At 52.3% G+C, this 11,067-nt stretch overlaps 1 protein-coding gene across 4 annotated transcripts in view; it reads left to right on the top strand.

Annotated features, from left to right (window-relative positions):
- ILRUN (inflammation and lipid regulator with UBA-like and NBR1-like domains) overlaps positions 1 to 7,912 on the top strand; it is a 109,039-nt gene extending 101,127 nt beyond the window's left edge. For all 4 annotated transcript variants that reach the window (XM_088831436.1, XM_055407066.2, XM_055407065.2 and 1 more), the window contains one exon: positions 4,617 to 7,912. In XM_088831436.1, the coding sequence (XP_088687562.1) occupies positions 4,617 to 4,652 (36 nt within the window). In that variant the 3' untranslated portion in view covers positions 4,653 to 7,912. The remainder of the gene's footprint in view (positions 1 to 4,616) is intronic.
- The last annotated feature ends 3,155 nt before the right edge of the window (positions 7,913 to 11,067 follow it).

The following is an 11,067-nucleotide window of genomic DNA, read 5'->3' as shown; positions in this document are numbered from 1 at the left end:
CCTTGTTTCATTAGGAATTTTAATCTTTTTTTCTCCCCTGGAAGGTTAAACAGATGGCTCAGCAATGCAGAGTATTCCACAGTTCGTTCATTCATTTTACTGACACTTGGGTCTTAACTGTATGCCAGGCACAAATAAGTGGCAGAAACAGGTTCTATCATCTTGAAAGGGCGACTTTCTCTTCTAATAGCACAATCTTCCTACTGGTAAACATCAATAAGTATTCCAGCTGAAACAAAACTAGTTTCCCGGGGTTTTTTGTACTCCTTTTTGGAAAAGTTATTTTGATTTCTGTGTAATTTTAGGAAGAATTTAAAGATATTGTAGGTGCCCATTCACATAAAATCAATGAAAACCAAATCACTGGCTTTATCAACCATCGTGAAAAACAAATCATAGAGATAGTTTTATTTTTAGTTTTGCTTTGAGCCCAGGCCCACAAGTACTAGATGTTAAATTGTCCTTTCAGAAGATTGTGGTGAATGAAACTGAGCTTGTTTGTTTATGTCTACAAGTGTTCTCTTTTAAAAATATTTTAAGAGGTTAGCCAAATTATGGCTCACAATGGTTATTACCTTTCAGAAGCACAGTCAGGGACCTGGCCCAGCTACTGAATCCTCCAGCTGGCCTTAGGCCAGAGTCTCTTCCCAGATGCCCATGAGCAGAGAGGCCCCTCTATCTTAGCTGGCTAGTGTGGGCCTCGAGCGGTTTAAGGGGACTCACCTGCCCCGTTGCCAGTAGAATTGAGGTCCCAGGGCTCACAGCCATGGCAGGGTCCATCAAAAAGCTTAGGGAAGACTGAGGCAAACAGGCAGCACCTCAACCCCTGTGGACCTAAAGGCTGCCACTCCTTCGTCAGGAATGCTTTCTGGTCCCTTAGCAGATGTGGGGCCTCTCCCAAGAAATGTAGCCCTTGAAAAGCCATTTCTGCACAAGTTGGTCCTGGGGGGTTTTAGAGCTGAAGAGGCAGATAGAAGAGTTATTCTCTGGGTTTTGTCTTTCACACCCTCTATTAGTATGCCTAAATCCAGCCTTGCTGCTAGTGATGTGGTAAGAGATGAATCCTCACAGAGAGGAGGGTGACCTTCTGCTTCAGACTCAGTGAGCTTTGTAATTGTGCTGTGATGACCTCCCTCTCTGCTTGTTGGAGTTTAACTCTGGGCTCTGTGGCACCATCTGATGCATCCATCCCTTGATCTATTTTCCTTTTTCGTGGCACAGTGGCTGTAGAAGAGATGTCAGGGGTGCCAGGCTAATGAAAATATTTGGCATTTTCTTTTCCCAGGGGTGACAGTTGAAGAACTGCTAGGTCTCAGGAGAGAGTGAACACTTACTGTATTGCCAAACCCTACTTTTAGACTGGTGTTGGAGACATTAGCCACCAGAACCTGTTACACAGGGTCTGGGAACTCCAGTGGAACCTGAAATGTGCATGGGCCTCTCATTTTGGATATACCTCCATCCCACTCTTAGGAAAGGTACTTCATGCTTGACCTCCTGCCATCAGACACCCTGGACAAGCTGTTCTTGGAATCTCTGCCAGGCTTCTCCTCTGTGACTGGTGTTGCGTTGCTGTGTTCTCTGATCTACTTGTGATGCCTGTAATCCTGCATGTGGGGAGTCTAGATGATCAGGTAGTTTCGAGATAGACTCAGCTCCCTCTTCCTTGAAGCAATAGTAGTAAATCTGGGGGGAAGGAAGATAGAACTTGTTCTTCAAGCCACATTTTTGCACCAATTAAATGTCAACAACTCCAATATGCCATTCTCTGGATGAAGGGGAATTAGGTGGCAATTTTCTTTCCAAAAGGCACACAGCACCTCAGTCAGTAAATAGGGGGGTCAACAATAATTCTTAATCTAAGCTAGTTAAATACCACACTGCATATTCTAAGGACCAAAGTCTTCAGGTAGAATTCTGAAAATGCCTGTATCTATACTCCTCTCTCTGCCAAGTTGCTTGGGATCCATCCACTTTATCTGTAATTAGGAACACACGACCACTCCTTGGCAAAGTCATCAACTCCCTTCTCCAAACATTCCAGACAAGTCACAAGGTTAGTGCTTGCTTTATAAAGGCCCACATGAAGTGTATGAGGCTTCCCTCTGGAAAGTAGTCTAATTTAGGATAAAGGGGGAAAAAAAATTCATGCGTGTTTGTTTTTCAGGGTTTCTTTTCTCTCTGCGTGTTTTCCTGCACGAAGCCCTTTGAGCATTGTGTTGGTTCTAAATCTTCTAAATCTTACTGGGATCTAAGCCTTTGTCACTCTTCTTGGATTGTTGTTTGTGAGTGAAGGTTGTCAGGAAGTGCTGAGAGCAGCGTGTTTTAAGCTTCTTTAATTTCTACCTCTGGGGCGTGTGACCCTCCAGCCAGGCCCCACACCATGGGGTCTGAGAACCCTGTGCTCGTCCTGCCCACACTTGACTGAGTGGATGGGTCTGTGACCACCGAGGTGGTGACAGCCTCCACTCGCCTGCTGGCAGCACAGCGAGTTGGGGGCTGGCAGACCTGGCATTTTAACCACCACCGCTTACCAGCTCTCTGCTCTCCGTCAGCTTACTGCCTCACTTCTGGGAGCTTGGAGAGCATGCTTACCCCAGTTTGTCTGTGTGAGAGTTCAGGAGAACATTTTCACCTGCTCCAGCAGCACCCGGCACGAAGCTGATGCGGTATCGTTGTTGGCCTGTCTGTCCCCCACTTTCACCTCTTCGGCAGTACCACCAAGCAGCTCGAGACCTGTATCTGATCTCTTGAGGCTTTTTATGGGGGAGGAAATAAAAAGACAAAAAGCAATTTCAGTGTTCTCCACTGCTGGAGTGGGGGACTGAAAATTGAATCTCATGTTCCCTATTCTTGGCAGCTTTGACCTCTGGTCTAAATAAGCATGATCAAAGGGCTTTTTTTTTTTTTCTTAGAATACTGTTTTTCAGCCTCCTGAGTTAGGTACTTTGAGTCAGCTCCTAGAACCTTAAATCTGTACGTTTAAAAGAGCAGTCTGAGATCTTTTGAGGGGAAGGGACTTTACTCAGGGTCACTTGGAAAGCTAAGTGCAAAGCCAGAAGCAGAACCCAGATCTCCTCCCACTTCCATAGAACCTGCAGCCCACCTGGCCTTGGGAACGAGTATGAGCTGTGCATCTCGAGCTAACCGCCCCCAGGGAGCCCACCCTCTCTGGGACCTAGGAGGCTGTGACCAGATGGATGCATGATCTGGATGCATGTGTCCCCAAGCCTGGGTGGCTGTTTAAAAACTTGAAATAGGGGACTTCCCTAGTAGTCAGGTGGTTAAGGCTCCACCTTTCAGTGAAGGGAGCACAGGTTCGATCCCTGGTCGGGGAACTAAGATCCCACATGCCACACCGTGTGACCAAAAACAACAACAACAAGAAAAACTTGGTTTGGAAAGGCCAATATTCTTGTGACTTAAAAGGGTCTGATGCTGCAGGTAGTAGTCTGAGCAATACCCATCTCCTTTCAGCTGTTAATTCAATAGTACTTAAACTGGGTGCCAATAAGTACTGCTCAAGGACAGGTGTGCTAGAGAAATGGCAGCAAACAAAAAGGGATTCTGTTCTAATCATGGGCAACCCTGCAACCATGTACTTTTTTACATTTTTTTTCCAAAGGAAAGTGTCATTTTTTAAAGAAAATCAGATTCTAAGCATCCACATCTTTAACAAGCTAATGGTCCAAGGGCCCTGCTGCTTCTGAGTCAGCTTGGGGTGTCGGACCTTTCGTGAAGCTAGTTCCCAGTTACCTTTGCCCACCCAGGTCCTGGCACTGACTGGGTCTCCTCAAGGCGCACGCTTCGGGGAGCGGTGGAGCGGGGATCATGGGGTCCTCCAGTGAGTTCACGCAGCTGCTTTTGGGGCTGGCACCTCCTCGTGCCTCATTCTTAACATGAGGGAAAGTGAAACTGTGGTGCTTTCTCCACCAGCCAAGCAGCAGAGAAAACACCTTGGGCAATTTGGAGCAAACCTTACCATCACATGGCCAGGGAGAGGCAATGTGAAGACAACGAAAGTCAGACTTTGAACAAATGTCCTCATGTCTGCAGTCAGATGGGCTTTGGTCAGATGGGTATAACAACTCTCACCTGGCCTTTGGGGTGAGAGGTAAAGACAGTTACACCAAGCCCTGCTGCCATGCCTATCCTGGGTGCCTGCTGGACGGCTGCTGCTTCTGCTCCAGTGTGTGTGTTGTTGATAGATGTGTGTGTCATCAGCCCACAGTGGCCAACATCTGAGGTTAAGATGCAGAAAGTGGCGTCCAAGGATCTTTAGCAGAGATGTAAGGCGTTGTCAAGATGGAAGGAAGACTTTGTGACCTGGGTGGAGGGCAGTTGGTACCCGTTGATGTAGAAGTTGAGAGATGAGGAGTCTGCCCACCAGCCTCAGCTCTCTTGGATGATGTGTTTGAGGGATGACGCTCAGCACCTCGCACTGTGCGGATCTGTGGCCTCCTGAGGATTTGCGTGGCAAAGTCAGCCCTCTGGCCATGTTTGTGCCTCGGGGCTTCCTTCTGGCTCACTGGGAAACGTGGGTTCTTTTACTTGGGTTGCTTGTCTCATTGTCCCTGCTCTGTCTGCCACCACTGACTGTGTTCACTCTCTTCCAGGGGCTCCACGGGCCTTACCCCTTCGGCCAGTCTTAAACGGGTGTCAGCGAGAAGAAAAACTAACAAAAGAAGGCTTGACTTTGGGGGGGGAGGGCAAGGGGTTCCTCTGGATTACAGACCACATCGCATGGACCCCTGGCTCTGACCCCCGTCCTGGAAGAAGAGGAAGACGCAGAAAAGACTAGTTTTGAGTAAACTCAGTGTGCATGTGTGAATGCCGAGTCGCAGGAGTGGTGTTGAGGCTACCAAGAAGAGATCCATGCAGCCACTTTGGGCTTTTTTTGTTAGGTGTCAGTCTAACAAGTCACTAGGTTGCTCGGGAAGGAAAAGAAAAAAATGTTTAAATGGGGGAAAAAAGCCATCTTTTTAAACAAAAATTATTTTGCCTACAGACAGGTTGTAGTTTTGAGCACATGTTAATTTTTTTCCCCTCTTTCCCCACCTTTTTTTTTTTTTACTTTTTTTTTTTTTTTAGATAAGGGATAACATGCTGTTTATAGAATAGCTGCTTGCTCTGGAAGCGATTCAGGTTAAAAGCTGGCACGGCCTGCTTGGGGACTGTGCGGGTCGGCGCTGCAGGACGACACCTGCCTCCTGACTCCTCGAGTCTCTGACCCCGTTTGTTTTTAATGGCACCAGCCAGTGAATTACCACGCTTTTCCTCCTCTTTTCTCTTTAATCTTCTGTTGATTTACACCTTTGACATTTGTGTGCGTCAACCCTGTGGCTTGTTACCACCAGAACCTCTCCGAAGACCAGACTTCCCTGTGCGGCCAGCAGTGGAAGCCTGGAGGACAGAGCGCAGGTGACGGAGCTTCTGAGGCCGAGAGGTGTCCGCCTGCACACGCGTGTAACAGCTCAGATCACTTCCCTTCCCAGCGCCGGCATGCTAACTGCACGGCTCTCTTGGATTCTTGGCGCACAGTGGCTCCCCCCGTTCACTCTGGGAGCGGTGCCTCTGTGCTGTGTGCGTGCGTGCGTGTGCACCCACGCAGGGTCGGTGCTGCTCACCAGCAAGTGTGCAGCAGGCGGGTGTGGAGGTACCCGTGCTTCTCTGTTGTCACACAGCTCCCTCCCCCGTGTCTCCCTGCCGTCGTCCCGTGAGGTGTCTTCGCAGCCTGTTAGCGGAGGCGGGGCTGTTTGGGTATGAAAACGTAGCCCCCGGTGGGGGACTCGCCACAGGGAAGGACCACGCTTACTGACCGCGTGATCTTGGAGACCACGTTTTGCTGGGAATGAAAGGACCCCCGCCCCAAGCAGGATACTTAGTGACTGGGAGGAGGCTGGCTCAGGGCAGCCCCGCAGAGCCCGGGCAGACGGGCCGGCTGCTCACGGGAACGGGTGGCCCCACGGGCACCCTGTGGGTTCTGAGCAGGCTGGGATGTGGACGCCTCCATGGGGAGCTGGAAACAGGCCAGAACAGCTGTCTGCCAAAGATACAAGAATATGCAAAGGCCCTCTTCTCTTCTCAGCCCCTCCTTCCCTGAGTCTTGGTTGGTTTGATAGCCGGGATACGGATCTAGGGTGCGGTTGCTGGGTCGTCTGCCTGCTGCCACACCGTCCCCCTCCCCGGGGGTGTGAACCAGCAGGGAGGCCATGTCGATGAGCGGCTGAAGGGGTCGCGCAGCCTGGGTGTGGGTGAGGGTCTGCCTGCCTCTCTGTCTCTGTCTGGGTGTCTGAGTTCCGAACATGTGTGTTGTTTGTGCCTCCTCATCCTCTTCTGAGACTGTTGTTTTTTTAAAAGCTTGACTGTGAGAGAAAAGCTTGTATGAAATTCCCCCAATGCCTCCCCACCGCGGGCCCCCTGCCAGATTAAAGGGGAGTAAACTCTGGTCCACTGGAGGAACCTGAGGGACGGTAGAGCCAGGCGCTGTGAAGGCGGTGCAGCTGGGGCTGGGCCAGGGCTCACGCTGGGGCACCTGCTCTCCATGCACAGAAAGAGCACCCCATTGCCAGCAGAGTAGAGGGGAGTCCCTGCCGGGTGCCCTGGCCACCACAGGTCCAAGCCAGGGACTCACGATGGCTTTTTGTTTGAGGGCCCTGTCAGGCCCAGACTGCTGCCACCGTTGGTGCCGGCCTCCTGGACGCTGCCCCCCTGGAGCACACGCCTGCTCAGCCCCTCCTTGCTTGCTGGCATCGCATCTTCGGCTGCCCGCACGGGATTGCAGAAGGCTTCACATCCCCTGGTTCCCAGCCTCCTGGTCTGCCCCACACCAGCCACCCCTTCCCCTCTTCCCTGGGGAGCTGCCTGCCGTAGGTTACTCAGCGTTGGCTTCACAGGTCACGGTCATTGGGTCTGGTCCTGCCAGGGGGCTCCTGCTCCTCCGCTTGCTTCTAGGCAATCTCACCTGGCAAGGTAATTGTCCCAAGCATGTTGGCTTCCCTCCTGAGAACAAAACCATTTCTGTACCTGTCTTTGGAGAGTTGGGCTCCTTGCCTAGATCAGAGCGCACACAAGCCGTGGAGTAGGGGCCGGAGGAGGTTGCCCCAGGACCTGGAGGCCCTTGTACCATCATCTGTCTCCTCTGTCTGATTTGAGTTCCGAGCAAGTCCTGGAGTCCCTCTTCTCCCGTCCTGGTGGGGTGCCAGAGGCTACCCGCTCAGTTTCTCTTGGACTCTTTACCAAATGGCAGGCTGCCTCCGGGCAGGACCACCTGTGTCTAGCAGGCAGGAGGGGAGGCAGGCGCCGTCCTTCAGGACCTGAGTCCATGGGGAAGGCAGAGGGGCTCAGGCTTGTGAGGAACCTCTCTGTGTGCATGGAGTGAGGTGTGTGTGGGTGTGTGTGCATGCTTTTTTTTCTTTTTGCCATGGGGACAGTTGAATTTGGGGCATTTTTTTTTACAAGAAACAAGACTTCTCTCCCCCATCAAGGACTGGCTGTAAACTTTAGTCCATCAAAGGTACTTCCAGCCAGAAAAGAACCTCACCAGGACAGCTGGTGTGGCCCCAGGATGGCCAAGGAGGGGAGAGGGCCTAAGAATAAACACCTCCCCAAATCTAGTGTGAGCCCCGGCAGGAGAGGGTGGTGGGGTTGCCGGGCCCCAGAAGGGCAAGCCGGTTCCCTGCCCCACCCCACCCTGCCTTTTCGCTGTTTCCTTGGGTGAATGCTGGAGCAGCTTAGCTGCTGCCTCCTCCTGGACACTGGCGTGTGTAGCAAGTAAGCTGGGTGGGTGTTTATGGCGGGGCCTCGTGGTGCCTGGGAGGAGATGAAGATGAGGAGGTTTTTCCTTACTGTATAAATGAATATTTGTATGATTAAATTAACACACACCAAAAAAAAGAGAAACAAAAAACTATTTTCATGTGTGTCAGTGATTTTATTGCACCCTGAAGTCCCTGTGTCGCCTGCTCTGTGATCCTGTAATGTGGCCAGAACCTCCTTCCAGTGGCCTTTCGGTTCCCAGGGCCCCTGCCATGCCTCTGTCAGGCACTGCTGCACCGCCAGCACACATGTACCGGTTAGTGTGGACTAGGCAGCGGGCACTGTGTGGACACGTGCTGCATGTCAGGCCCGGCACATGGGTGATAACGTCAGGCACCACCACCAGCCTCTCGTACTGGAGAAGCAGACAAGGGTGAGTTGGGACTGGGACTTAGAAGAGAAGGAACATTTTCCCTGATGTGTTTCCTTGGTGGTTCTGGTTGATTTCAGATTAGATGCATTTTTGCAGACTGATCTGGGAGCTTGAGAACAATTTAGGGCCCACACTCCAGGCAGTTGACAAGCAGATCTGGGTCCTACCCCCATGTACTTTTGTGAGACAGACCTATGACCTTGGCCAGGAGATGGTGAGGCAGGTTTCAAGGTCTGTAGCATGAAAGAAACTTAACTGACAAAAGCATTAGCAAATGGTGGGCTCACTGGATCCACGCTTTCACGACTCTGGAGCTCAGAACTCAGCTTTGTCCTCAGCCACATCACTCTGTGTGTGTGTGGAAGGGAACGTGAGATCAGAGGGGGAAGAGTTACCTGGGACCCAGCGCATCGGCTCCCAGATGCTGGCATTTTCACTTCATTGCAGGCCCCGGGTGGGGCCTTCACCCTGTCTAGCAGAGCTGAATGTTCTAAATGGTGGCCCTGGCACTGAGCCATGGTCTAGGATGTAAGCATGGGGAGGGGGATTCCCCGGCCATCGCCCTGCGGGCAGTTTGGTGAGGGAACCTGTGGTCAGATTACACGAGACAGAGGCGCCACAGAAGAACTGGTCTCAGCCACAAGGTCTCTGTATAGCGTGACATGGAGCCCAGCGCGAGGGAGGCTGGCCCAGAGACCCCTGGGGTGAGCACCTTGCTTCCGCCCCAGTGCCGTGCCAGTGCTCCCGCATCCTGCTTCCTTCCAGGTACCCACGGCTATTTGTTTTCTGCAGAAGGGCCCACCCTGTCACCTGGGTCTTCTGGCAGCTCAGACCCACTCCCAGGCCTTCCCCAACACCTCGGCCGTTGGACAGTTATTTGCTTGGCAGAATCTGTTTGTCTTTGGGGCTGTAACCTGTCAAGAAGTCACCAGACCCTAGGATAAAGAAGCAGATTTGATGGTAGCTCCTGGACGGAGCCATTCCCACGGGGGCTGGGTGACAGGGAGGGGGCGCTCAGCTGAGCTTTTGTCTGGGGGGGCGGTGGGGGAGGTTGCAGTGGTGTGGGCCCAGCCCTCCAGGCAGAACAAACAGGTCCTCTTGGCCACCTCCCTGTCCAAGCTTAGGTTGTGCTGGGTGCCTCCCACCCTGTTCTTGGGAAGGCCCCTCCTTTACCTGCTTGCTCTGACCCGGCCACTTTCCCAGACACCACCTGCTGTCCAACCCTGTCTGGCGGCCAAGAGAACAGGCTCCAAGGGCACTCATGGCCACCCTTTATTTCAATAATGGGACTAGAGCAGCGAGCTAGAGAAGGAAACGGCAGCCCACTCCAGTATTCTTCCCCAGAGAATCCCATGGACAGGAGCCTGGCAGGCTGGAGTCCATCGGGTTGCAAGAGTCAGACGATTTAGCAACTACACCACCACCACCACCAGAGCAGGGAGCGGGCAAGGCTGCTTGAGAAGGGAGAAGGGTATATGAGTTTGAGAGTGTTCAGAGAATGGATTCTGACAAGCTAGCATGACTGATGGATGGGCCTCAGATACCTCCTCTGTAAAATGGAGATGTATTGGTTTAGAAAGCAGGACTTGGGTGGAACTCACAGGTTTTTAAAAATATTCTGAAGTTCTGTGATCTGGAACAGTGCTTCTCAAACCTGACTGTGTTAAAAATGCAAATTCTGATTTAGTAGGTCCTGCGAAAGAGGACAAGATTCCACCATTCTAACAAGCACCCTAGTGAATGGGCTCTGTTAGTCCTCCGACCGCACTTCGCATGAGGACAGTAGGTGGTGGTCTGAAGGGGTTCACCCACCCCCCAGCCACCTGGGCTATGAGACCAAGCCAGATCTAGCCAGGGCTATGTTGTCCAGACCCACGAGAATTTGAGGGAGCTGAAATCATTTAGAATGGTAATGTTCAAGCTGGGCCACGATTCCCCAACATTTCCCAGGGTTTATCCAAGGCTGTGATTTCTGACTTAAATATTATTTCTAGTGTTATACCTTTCCATCACAACCTTCCAGACGCAGCAGCCAGCCTGGTGCTCAGTTAGGAACAGGTAACCCCTGGAGTGTTACGACTCCCCGGGAAACAGGTGTAAAGACTGGGAGCATGGTGTAAGCAACCTCGACTTCGTCCAGGGGTGTCTGGGGGGCTCCTCTGAGGACGCTGAAGGTGCAGAGATGGCGGATGGATACACAGCCCGCAGTTCAGCGGGGAGGTTGGGGCAGGAAACACGGTGTGGGAGAGTCATCAGAGATCATTTAAAGCCTCAGGACCAGATGAGGTCATCAAAGGAGTAATAGCGGACTTGACCCCACGTGTCATACACTCCCTCAAAGTCTGCCGGTTGCCCCAGCTCCCTCTGCAATGATCTCTGACCAAGGAGACTTCCTACTCCAGTGGCTGACTCTTGCGCTCCCAGTGCAGGGGGCCAGGGTTCAATCCCTGATCAGAGGACTAGATCCTGCATGCTGCAGTTAAGACCTGGCATAGCCAGATAGAGACAGTTTAAAGAAGACCCCCACCCCCCACCCCTGACTCGCGTTCTCACGGCCGCAGGGCACCTCTCCTGTCCGATCCCCATCCTGTCCCTGACCCCTGTGTCCCTGCGGACGGTTATAGTCACCGAGGGACTAGATGGAACCAGGTGGCCAGGGCTGGGGGGAAGGAGACTGGAGCCTCAGGAGCTTGTAGCTTAGTTCCTGTGGCCCAAATCCCTAGAGCCCCAGAGCCAACTCTAGGAATTCCTCCAGCTGAGCTGCGGGAAAGGGAGAAGTCTGAGAGGAGGGGGCTGTGTGCCTGGGATCCAGGGAGCAAGGCCCTGTCGTGCCATGCTCACCCACCCCCGGCCCACCAGCCCTGCCAACAGCCAAG

This window comes from Moschus berezovskii, chromosome 23 (assembly GCF_049115385.1).
Source record: "Moschus berezovskii isolate FMDL1 chromosome 23, NW_MosBer_1.0, whole genome shotgun sequence".
In the NCBI taxonomy this organism is placed as follows: domain Eukaryota; kingdom Metazoa; phylum Chordata; class Mammalia; order Artiodactyla; family Moschidae; genus Moschus; species Moschus berezovskii.
Note: the sequence above shows the minus strand (reverse complement) of the source record. Positions and strands in the feature narration are given on the sequence as shown.